The 12389-nt window shown below is 45.6% G+C and overlaps 1 protein-coding gene across 1 annotated transcript in view; it reads right to left on the reverse strand.

The window, feature by feature from the left end:
* LOC311246865 (protein mono-ADP-ribosyltransferase PARP6) overlaps positions 1 to 12099 on the reverse strand; it is a 90107-nt gene extending 78008 nt beyond the window's left edge. The window contains exons 1-2 of the mRNA XM_084337107.1: positions 11993 to 12099; positions 10406 to 10535 (exon numbers count right to left, since the gene is read on the reverse strand). Of these exons, the coding sequence (XP_084193233.1) occupies positions 10406 to 10408 (3 nt within the window). The 5' untranslated portion in view covers positions 10409 to 10535; positions 11993 to 12099. The remainder of the gene's footprint in view (positions 1 to 10405; positions 10536 to 11992) is intronic.
* Positions 12100 to 12389: the final 290 nt, after the last annotated feature.

Genomic DNA, 12389 nt, shown 5'->3' on the forward strand with positions numbered 1-12389 from the left:
GATCCAACGCTACATACTGTACATATGTATTCCACGCTGTTCTGAGGCTCCACAATGAATCCGATCGGCTCGGGTTACATGCCTGAGAAGTAAAATGTGGATTCCGGATTTTTCTTTTCTCTTCCATTTTCATTGAGTCCATTCCAAAAGGGTGCATTACCATCTGGGAGACGATAGGGGGCGGTTTTTTCCACATCTGAGCTCCTACAGGGGCTGCATACCAACGGGAGACTCGGTTGATGAAATATGAATTCAGATCGCTAATAAAAAAATAAAATGCTAATTGTCGTCGTGGGCATTCAGGCATTGGGCTGATAAAACGTCTTATCACGTTTTGGGCATTGAAAATGTTAAAGATTACGTTTTACATTTACAGTCATGCCTCAACGAGGCATCGTGATGTCTGAAAATAAATAAAAGCACTACACCAACACTGCAAATAAATAAATAAATTCATAAATTAATTAATAAATAAGAACTAAACCCAATAGAATGGACACATCTACATTCTGCTCTCAACACACCCCATTCCTTTCATAGGCTGTATACAGTATTTGCCATGTTCTCTGTTGGTTTTATTTGTATTTTTGACTGCGGTTTTACTAAACACATCACTTCAGTAATACTCAAACAAGGGTGTCGGGGGAACTGTGCCTTTTATTTTGGGCAGGGTAACCGCAAGCTCTTCATCACCATTAACACTTTGGATGCCACGCCCGAGATTTCTCGGGTTTACCCCCCGACCGCTGAATGCCCATCACGAGATTTCTCTTTTTTTTTTTTTTTTTATTAGCGATCTGAAATCATATTGCATCAAGCGAGCCTACCGTTGGATATCCAGGCACCGCCGGTGCTCAGATGTGAAAAAAGCACCCCCTATCGTCTCCCAGATGGTAAATCACCCTTTTGGATTGGACTCAATGAAAGTGAATGGGAGAACGGATTTCTGACTCCACATTTTACTTCTCACTGATGTAACCGGGGTCTACCAGAGTTCATTCTGGAACCTTGGTGCCACGGCGAATATGTGTTATACTGTACACACGGTGGATCAATATAATTACCGATTTTTTCGAATGGTGATCGGGAATTAGAATATACCATTTGGATACCATCTGATGTCAGGTAAGGAATCTATGTTAGCAGTCTTAGGATAATCAGACTCGTTTTCACGGAGATATAAGCGTTTCCACTATATGTGATATTGCTGTTTCACTGTAAAAGCCATCAGGAAATAAGAGCAGCGATTATCAGCATGCGGCACGAGCGTGCGTGCGCACACATATACTATCGATCATCTAGCGTTTATTTGAAAACGATTCATAAATAGGCCGACAAATGACAACGTTCTGGAATATTCCAGTAAAAGACGATTATCATCATAGGGTTGTTTTTTCCGCGAAAACAAGTGATTTCCAAAATGCTATCAAACGGAAATGAAGCGATAAAAAAACAATCTGCCTTGACAATGTTGACTGGAAAATGAGTCTTTGATAAGCGACGGGCAGATTAGACACATAGCCATAATTTAAAACATAGATTAGGCGATATTAAATTAACATTGGAGTGGGTTTGGGCATCAAGGGGGTAAAAAGGAAAACATGGCGTGGCATCCAAAGTGTTAAGGTCCTCTGGCTTTTAGCGAAACTCTCCAGGCTGTTGGTGACCCTTTCATGGCTGTCCAGCATCGCCTGGACCATGTTGCCACACACACCGCTGGTGGACGGTCGGGCTGAGGGGGCACCACTGGTGGACGGTCAGGCTGAGATGTCATGTTCGACAGTATGACTTACTACTATAGGGTCTTTATACCTGTCACTGTACATATTAATAAGATAAGATAAGATATTCCTTTATTGATCCCCTTGGGGAAATTCAGGCATCATAATATCGTACTACAACTCTGCACTATTACTCAGTAGTATTTATATATTTTATACCCAGTTTAATCACCTGTGCATTGTATGTTACTATTGCACATTACTGTTACATTTGTACTCTGGTTAGATGCCAAACTTATTTTTGTTGTATTGTACTTGTGCTGTATGATGACAATACATCATATCGCTTACGTGTTACCTACCAAGCTGGCAGGGCGTGTCTTATGCAAATTCAAATGTATGAGAACGCACTTCCAGTTTAAGAATGAGTGACGTACTTCATTCAAGGAGTTCGCAGCTGCAATAATTTTAGCAACTTAAGAGCACCTCTCCACGCATTGATGAATCCGGGGGTGACTATCGTAGGTTCTATTTCATTATGGCTTCCGCTCAGCATCATTCTGCACGCACTTCACTTCGTGCACGAGCACTGAATAAAAATTCCACAATGTACCTTTACATCCCAACATTCGTCTGGCCACACCCCTATCCGCTTACCTTCATAAGCAGGTGTGTGGTCACCTACTCGCCTCCTTCTTCACTTTCACCACAAGGAAGTGCCTTCGGTAGATCCCCACTTGACGAGGTTGTTAGTAGAAGAAAGTTGGAAAACAAAAGAACGGGAAAGATACGTTGACATCATATCTTTATTTTCTCTCACTATTTTCGAGAAAATACGGCGATATTGTCTTCGTCATTGGAGTGTCTGGAAGATGATGATCATTCTGACCTTCAACGGCTTTTTTGTATTAAGAGCTCACGCCGCTGACATGCTCCCCAACTACAGTCCTCCTTGCTGCGGCTGGATGGGTTTGGCCCTCCGGCCATACAGCTGGACTGTGGGAAGCACCGACTGTTGTGAGAAAGCGGTTGCTTCCAGGGTGGGGTAAGTACTGTTTTGCTTGCGAGCTCTGGTTGTTGTTGATGCTGTGGGGGTTAGCTGACAATTTTACGAAACGCCGACTCCAGACTGGGGTCCTCTGCTCGGCTTCTTAAACGGCGGTCGGAGGATCTTGGTGTGACGCCCATGAGAGTCAATCTAGTGGGCCGCGACCAGGACCTGGGAAAAACCCAGGATCCTCTGGACGAGCGGATGCTTCTCTGTCCCGTGCAGGCCCCATCTTTCACATAAAAGTGAAAGTACACCCTAACGAGGAAATGTGGGCATAGGATCTTCTTATCGGGAGTTCCATGCTCAAAGTCGGCTGCAGCCCGAATGGGAATTGTGCTGGCTCCGCTGTATGTCTGGTTAAATCACTGTTGAGAACTGTGTTTGACATTTCTTTTTCTCTTCCCTCTTAGGATGGGGAGGGACTTGGACAGCGGCCTGTCTGAAGTGTGGCTTGTTATGTCGTTGTGTACAGTTCAGGTGATAGCTGCTTAGCTGGCGTGCTAGTTGTGGCCTACTGTGTTAGCCAGTCAGCTGTTAGCTGCGGCGCTAGTTCGCTGTGTTTACCAGGCTAGTAAACGTTAGCTTGTTGCTATCAGTCGGACGGCTGTTAGCTTAATGCTACACTGTTGAAACGATACTGTGACTATAACATGCCTTAAAACACTCTGACTACGACGTCATCTTTGACAGAGGATGTTAGTCGACCCTACACCCGGTTGCCAGTGCCAGCGAGGACTTCGTCAACATGGAGAACGGCGGCTGGGTGGCGTTGCGGACATACCCTCATCACCGGCGCAGGAGGTGCTGGGTTCAACTCGGTGTCCCGTTAACCAGTGTTGCTGTTCTTTCGGCCGGCGTTCTGGGTGAAGGTAGGAGTCCTCCGGACTTTAAACACTTCTTCTTTTCTTCCCTTATAAATGTTTTGTAATAACGATGTTTCCAAAACATGTGTTGCTGCAATACATTGAGGATACGACGCGTGTTGTGTGTGAATTGTCTTGTCACTGGTATAGCTTCTCTCTGTAGTAAATCGGCGTTGTTTTTTACGTGTGTAAAAATTAACTGGTTTGGTTGTGATGAGAACATGTGTGTTCATGTAACATTGTACTTGTACCGTGGGTGAACTCACAACTAAGAGGGTTATTAAACCTGTAAAGCTATGCTTAGTGACATGTGATTGAGGAATGAATTTTTGTCTCAGCCTGTGATGACAATGAACAGTATGTTCACACATTAACAGAGGTGCCTGTTCGCCTTGGTCGTATCAAGGGTAAGATGGGAGGGGTGTCCCCCCGGTTCCCTGGGGCTTCCCCCCCTCCTCTCAGACATGTTTGGTTACAATATATTGTGTCACTGTGTTTGTGGGGATACGATGTAACCCTCAGCATAATTGCTGTGGTTGTGCTTTCTGCTTGAGAAACAATTTTTTCCTGGAGAAAAGGTTGTTGGTCACTTATCATATGTGCTTAGCAAGGCCTGTGGCCAATACATAATCGAGGACTTCTGTCTTCTCTCGTTATGAAAAACGGCGTTCCTCTGTAGCAAGAGTGTACTTTTGCGATTTTTTGTTGTGATGAAGGGTTGTGTGTGTCTTGTGATCTACAACTGGGTTAGGTTTGGCCCACAGAAGCACATGTGTAAGTCTGGACCGGGGCTCTTAAAGGGGCCCTCTCTGTTCTGTGTTTTTTCCTTAGTAAAACTCAGGTAGCAGGTTAGCGCATGAGCTATGTGAGGCTGTTAGATGCTTCATGTAGCAGGCTATGACTGTGTCATGCTCTATTTGTCATTACATCGTATCATGGGTGAGGGGTCGTAAGGGGTGAACTGGTAATCCTTTCCTCCCCTTTTTCTGTTGGTCAGGGGTTAAAACCACCTGTCCTTCAAGGTTCCTGTCACGTTGCTGTTCAGCACGTTACAGGGTAAGGGGGGGGGGGGGGGGTTTCCTGGTCCCACGCCCTGGAAGATTGGGCGTGTGCACCGCGGAAATTCCCCCGCCATAGAGTACGTCACTGAGCGCGTCTCTAGTGGTAAGACTTCCGTGGGTTGTTCAGGTCCATGTTCTGGATCTGTTTCAGGGAGTTGTCAGAGCTCCTCCTCACGAAGCTCCTCCTCAGAGAGAAGTGCCTTCTGTGAGTTCGGACTCTCCTTCCCAGTGAGGGAGCCTCCTCAGAGTTCAGAGCCTCCTCCTCAGATTGTCAAGGTGAGTAGAACTTCAAAAAAGGAGTTCTGCTCTATTGTGTGTGTATTCGATTCAATTCGATTATTGAGTGTGTATTGGTTCAGTGCCTCCTCCTCGGAAAGCCCTAACCCAAGTGTTACATAGCTCAATGTTGCAATATATTCTTTTAAATCTGTACAGCTCGCATGGGAAGTCTCTCTGGGGATTTCCGTCTCCTCCCTGTGGCGAGGGTGGCGGGATGTAAAAATGTAAAAAGAAATTACCCTCAGCTGTGTCACGTGAGATTCATGTCAGTCTGTGTTTCTTTCTTTTTTAAATAAAAAGAGGAAGGAACATAAAGCACGACGGCTCCGTGTCGTTCTCCCAGACGACTTGGAGGAACAATGTCTGGTGTCTTGCTAGACTATCCATTGATGTGTTTGGGTCTCGACGCTTACATAGTGCTGGCTCGGGGTGTTCTGTTAAGAATCACGCAGGGGCTAAGTGTGCCTTGGTTGCTCGTTATTAAAACAGCGTTTTTATAGGGCAACTGGGATGGAGTTTTGTCTCTTCCGAGCGCCAGTTTACTAGGTTGTCTCGATGAATTCTCGTTCATATCTGGGGGATGTTAACGGAATAGATCAGAACATAGGTAGAGGGGTCTCACGCCCTTGGGGTAGGCCACTGAGCGCGGTACAAATGGGACCGTCTGGGTGGCGCCCTCTTTTCATGTTTTAGATCGACACGCATACCTACCCCCTCTTCTGGAGTGGGCATGTCGGCGTGGTTAGGGCACGGGACTGGTTCTGGTCACGCTGGTCCAGGTCAGTTAACCCGTTGTCCGCCGGGGATGCAGATCTGCTGTTCTGGTACCCTGAGGGACTTGTGCTTTTTTCGGGGGGGGAAAATGCCGGGTCGGCCCGGGTGTCACAGGGTTAGGCGTTATGGAGACCCTTTGTTGGGTACACGTTGTACCTGGCACTATCCTAAGGGACTGGTTCTCCTTTCTTTCGCTCCTCTCTCACGCATGGCGAAGAGGGGGCTGTTGGGGTGGTCTTCTGGACCTCGTCTGGTAACCCTGTGTGCTTCCCGAGCCGCTGGGTCCGGTCCGAAGTAATGTTTCGTTGTAACCGTAGGCCTGGGATAACCCTTTTTTGGAAACTGAAACACTTGTACTGCGGTATAGCTGGTGTATACCAGCAGGTGTGTTTTGGAGTTTTTCTTGAGGGGTTATAGGAATGACCACCGTCTGTGTACCGAGAGGGTGGTTGATTCCCTGGTGTGTTGGAGCAGAGTCAACTCCCGGGTTACCCGGTTGAGTGTGCCCCTGCACGTTCATGACGTCTGCCAATCGTGTCAGCCTTCTTTGCCTCGACCCCTCTGGGTGTTTTTTTTTTAATGGAGGCTTTGTCATGGTGCTCAACAACGCCAGCATACGCCCCTTCCGCCGGGGGGGCTGTTTTCAGTTGACTCCTTTGGCGCCTGTCTCGTCCGCAGTGCTCCAGGCTCAGGTCTACAGCCTGCTGCCTGGTTTCCCCGGTGCGCTGCCTGCTTCCGTTGGTTAAACTTTTTGAGTGCTTTACGGCCATGCTGACTGCCTGTTCTGCAGGGTCAGTGTGCCAGGCGGTGTACTATTGGGGGGTAAGGGCCCGCTCTTGGAGGGGCTCTATCCGAATACGCTGGCGATGTGGGGGGCGGTGTCACTAAGTGACCGCCTGGTGGGGTCCTGATGCCTGGCGTCATTGACCTCCCCGGGCCCCCTTTTTCCAGGGGATCCAGTCCCTTCAGTGGGTCTGGGTCTTCCTTCGCGCTCCCCTGCTACGGCCTTGCCACGGGGTTGGGTTTACTCTTGACCCCGTGATTCTGGGGGCAGTAACGAGGGTTGTTCCTTCCGTTCGTTCCCTGGTGGCATGCGGGTTGTGCGTGTGCGTAGTCGTGGGGTCAAGCCACGGTCTGCTCACCCTGTGCATTGAGTTGCTTGAGTTCCTCTTCGCACGGTCGGATCCGTCTCCCTCCCGTAAGCCTCCAATAGGGAGGGTATCCTCCATTAGGGAGGGTCGGGGGGCTCGGTCCTCCCAGGTCTGATGGTTGTGGGGGGCCTCAGCGGGGTACATTTGTCGAGCTTTGGCTCCCGCTCAGCTCCTCTTGTGCAGAATGATGCTGAGCGGAAGCCATAATGAAATAGAACGTAAGGTTATGTATATAACCAAGTTCTATGAATTATGGTGACGCTCAGCATCAGGACGACGCTGCGGCCCTTGATCTCGCCTTGTGGTGAAAGTTTGGGAAGGAGGCGAGTAGGTGACCACACACCTGCTTATGAAGGTAAGCGGATAGGGGTGTGGCCAGACGAATGTTGGGATGTAAAGGTACATTGTGGAATTTTTATTCAGTGCTCGTGCACGAAGTGAAGTGCGTGCAGAATGATGCTGAGCGTCACCATAATTCATAGAACTTGGTTATATACATAACCTTACGTTTTCTCTTACACACTTCCTATGAGGTTATTTATGAGGAAACTTACGAGAATGTTGGTGCATGAGGTCCATTGAATCCTAGTGTTTTGTTAATTACAGCTCAATGAAATTATAAGGTAGCAGTTCCTATAAGACAAGGTATTGCTATCTACATCGTTTCATGGTGCTGTATTTAACAAAACACAAAGATGAATGTCCCTGATGACATCACGGGTGCTCATATTCAAACTAATTTACTCTCAATAACTGTCAAATTAAATTAATGTGTGCAAAACTGAATTTTTGGATGTGTGTGAGATTATGTGCAAAGTAAATCAGCATTGTTTTTTGGTGAAGTGCCCCTTTAACACTTGAAATTCAACAATCACAGGAATAATCAATGAACGGATTCAGGAATTTCTAGCACCAGTAGTAATACATATTTCAGAAATTGCTATTCTGATACGTTGATGAAATGTAACATTTCCTGGACCACAAACCAAATCATGGTAGTGGTACCATTCAGTTACAAGTTGTGATGACATCGATTTTGAGTTTAGTTAAAGGTATACCATGTAGTTTGTTGTTCATAGGACTAGCTCAGACATCATCTATCAGGCTAGTTTCGTTTCACCATGTGATCTGTTGTTCATAGGGCTAGCTCAGCAATTATCCATCAGGCTAGTTTAGTCTTACCATGAGGACTGTTGTCCATAGGGCTAACCCAGACATATATCAGGCTAGTTTTGTCTTACCATGGAGTCTGTTGTTCATAAGACTAGCTCAGACATCATCTATCAGGCTAATTAAGTTGTACCATGGACTCTGTTATTTAAAGGGCTAGCTCAGGAGTCTGTTGTTCATAGGGCTAGCTTATAGACCATCTATCAGGCTACTTTAGTCTGACCATGAAGTCTGTTGTTCATAGGACTAGCTCAGACATCATCTATCAGGCTAGTTTAGTCTTACCATGTGGTCTGTTGTCCATAGGTCTAGCTCAGGGAACTGCTGTTCATAGGGCCATCTCAGACATCATACGCTAGTTTAGTCTTACTATGTGGTCTATTGTTCACAGGGCTAGCTCAGACAATTCATCTATCAGGCTAGTTTAGTCTTACCATGTGGTCTGTTTTTCATAGGGCTAGCTCAGACATCTACAGTATCAGTCTTACTATGGAGTCTGTTGTTGATAGGACCAGCTAAGGGGACTGCTGTTCATAGAGAAAGTTCAGAGATTCAGACATAATCTATCGGGCTAATTTAGTCTTACCATGAAGTCTGTTGTTCATATGACTAGCTCAGGCATCATCTAACAGGCTAGTTTAGTCTTACCATGTGGTCTGTTGTTCATAGGGCTAACTCATGGAACTGCTGTTCATAGGGCCATCTCAGACATCATATATTAGGCTAGTTTAGTCTTACTATGTGGTATATTGTGCACAGGGCTAGCTCAGACATCATCTACCAGGCTAGTTTAGTCTTACCATGTGGTCTGTTTTGCATAGGGCTATCTCAGACACCATCTATTAGGCTAGTTTAGTCTTCTCTGTTGTTCATAGGGCTTGCTCCTACATCATCTAGCAGGCTAGTTTAGTCTTACCATGTGGTATTTTGTTCATAGGGCTAGCTCAGACATCATCTATTAGGCTAGTTTAGTCTTACCATGGGGTCTCTTGTTCATAGGGCTAGCTCCTACATCCTCTAGCAGGCTAGTTTAGTCTTACCATGGAGTCTGTTGTTTACAGGGCTAGCTCAGAAATAATCTATCAGGCTAGTTTAGTCTTACCATATGGTATGTTGTTCATAGGGCTAGCTCAGACATGATCTATCAGGCTAGTTAAGTCATACCAGGGCTAGCTCAGACATCATCTATCAGGCTAGTTTAGTTTTACTAGTATGGAGTCTGCTGTTCATAGGCCTAGCTCAGGGGACTGTTGTTCATAGGGCTAGCTCAGACATTATCTATCAGGCTAGTTTCGTTTTTTACTATGGAGTCTGCTGTTCATAGGGCTAGTTCAGACATTATCTATCAGGCTAGTTTCGTTTGACTATGGAGTCTGCTGTTCATAGGCCTAGCTCAGGGGACTGGTGTTCATAGGGCTAGCTCAGACATGATTTATCAGGCTAGTTTAGTCTTACCATGGAGTCTGTTGTTCAAAGGGCTAACTCAGGGGTATGTTGTTCATAGGGCTAGCTCAGACAACATACAGTATATCAGGCTAGTTTAGTCACCATGAAGTCTGCTGTTCATAGGGCTAGCTCAGACATCATCAATCATGCTAGTTTAGTCTTACCATAGAGTCTGTTGTTCATAGGGATAGCTCAGACATAATTTATCAGGCTAGTCTAGTCTTACAATGGAGTCTACTGTTCATAGGGCTAGCTCAGACAACATACAGTATATCAGGCTAGTTTAGTCTTACCATAGAGTCTGTTGTTCATAGGGATAGCTCAGACATAATTTATCAGGCTAGTCTAGTCTTACAATGGAGTCTGCTGTTCATAGGGATAGCTCAGACAACATACAGTATATCAGGCAAGTTTAGTCTTACCATAGAGTCTGTTGTTCATAGGGATAGCTCAGACATCATCTATTAGGCTAGTTTAGTCTCACCACGTGGTCTGCTGGGGAGCATGTCTATGTTCCCCGGGTCCTATGTTCCCCGGGTTCTATGTTCCCCGCTTTGATTGATTGATTGATTGAAAATTTTAGACCACCAGCCCTGATTCCAAACTCTAACCTTAACCAGTTCGAAAGAGGGCCTAAGCTTAACCGTTCGAAACAAGGCGGACATTAATAATTAATAAAATAATAAAAATTAATAACATTTTCAATCTATTAATCAATCAAAGCGGGGAACATAGAACCCGGGGAACATAGGGATGATCCCGTCTGCTGTTCATAGGGCTAGCTCAGACAACATACAGTATATCAGGCTAGTTTAGTCTTAGCATGGAGTCTGCTGTTCATAGGGCTAGCTCAGACAAAATACAGTATATCAGGCTAGTTTAGTCTTACCATGGAGTCTGCTGTTCATAGGGCTAGCTCAGTCCCACTGCCATCCATTGCAGCTGAATTCCAAGTGAAAGGATGGTGGCAGAGGGAAGGTTTTGGACTGGTCTCTTGACACTCCTCAATATTACAGCACCTTATGAAAGACCAATAAAGGGAAGATATACCTATTAAAACTTGACGTGGACATAAAAGAATAACAAAGTAGAATCCCTAGCTATGTCATGCGCCAGTAACGGTTGCCTCATCCCTATTTTCTTCTTGTAATCATCTGCACTCCACCTTGCCATGTATCCTAGCAACAGCCATCTCTGCCTTCCGTCGGCGTGGCGTTAATCACTGTGGAGAGTGTGGGAGAGAGGCTTTATGTGCTGTGCTGTACTCCTAGGAACCGTCACAGTTTGATGTTCTCTTTGTTACATTTCTACGTCCGCACAGCGGCATCATCTATTTATATGGATGTTAAAAACACACCTTGACATATCTACTGTAAGAACAGCACATTCTCTTGGAAGGAGTGCACTGCCCGGGCTGCCATTTTGGATTAGCCTTGTCAGTGGATGCTGAAGATTTTTTTCTTTTAAATACCACAAAGTGTTCCTGGGTCATGTTGGATACCGAGGTATGGCCAGTAGAGAACACTGGGACATTTCTGAGCTGTTAATGAAATTATTGCATCCGGTATTGCAACATAGTAACAGCCCATCTCAGTGAGAAAAACACATCTTGAATCTAAAATGGCCAAAGCAAAATTATTCAGGGATAGCCAATTTAAAGCCAATTTAGAGCCAATTTCTTTGCATAACAAGACTATGAGAATAAAGACAACACTAACAATAGCCTAATGCTGCAACGACCCTCTGCTTTTCTATAATATGTGGTCTTTATACATACAAATAAATAAATATGCACAACTAGGTGCTTCATATAATGGAATCAGAATTCTAAATCTACTGTAATTATAGCATGTATATCAATAATAAAATGGAAGAATAAAAAAAAGAATGTGCCATATGTGTTCTAACAGTGGTTAGACATAGACGGGTTAACACTGTGGTACAGCTTGCTGGTACAGGCAGACTACCTCAGTGAAGAGATCCATAAAAAACAAAATAACATAATAACTGCACAAACCCATGAAGACTTCTCTTCCGAATACGGATCACATTTCTCTTTTCTTTGTTATCTTTATCTTTGTTTATATGCTTCACTTAAAGCCCATAGCTTCCCTAAATCTGAGCCTTTTTTTTTTACCAGCATGTAGCTTCCACATATCCAAGAAATAAATAATAATTTCAAAAAAATGATTCCACTGCACAACATATTTTTTTCTTCTTCTTCAGGGATGCATGAAATCATTCAAGGGAGGGGGGTCTAAATCACGATTTCATAAATACACCATCTCCCTCCCCCACCCCTCCCCATAATATCCATTACCCCCCCCCCCCCCCCCCTCCTGGCCCTGCCATGTCCTCGACCATCCCTGTCGTCTCACATACCAATGTAGACAGGGATGGACAGACGGATTGACCCCCCCCCTCCCCCCACACACGCAGATACCCCTCCCCCCACCTCTCACCCCTACACACTTACCTTTAGAGAAGATGGAGAGAGAGAGGGAGAGAGGATGCTGTCCTTGCTATGGCTCCTTCCCCTCTTTAAAGGGCGCACCTGCCTCTCTATTGACGGCTGCTTGTTTTCCACTGAAATGAAAGATGGAGGGGAAAAAAATGCCTATTACATACAGCTATCAGCAAACGCCAGTAACACTGTCCCCCATTGTGCCACTGACTGGCTGTCGTGGCTGGTCAGTATGTGTGTGAGCGAGCCAGCCGGGTCTATGTGTCTGTGCCTGTGTGTTTATCTATTGCAGATCTCAGCTCCTACTGCTGTCTTTATTTTTTGCCTGACAACACTGGGGGAGCCTGAGCATGCTCAGTTGGAGCAGGCAGCTGGTCATGTGACCCGCAGCTGACTCCACTGCTGCTGA

Source organism: Notolepis coatsorum (genome assembly GCF_963971535.1).
Source record: "Notolepis coatsorum genome assembly, chromosome: 20".
Lineage (NCBI taxonomy): Eukaryota > Metazoa > Chordata > Actinopteri > Aulopiformes > Paralepididae > Notolepis > Notolepis coatsorum.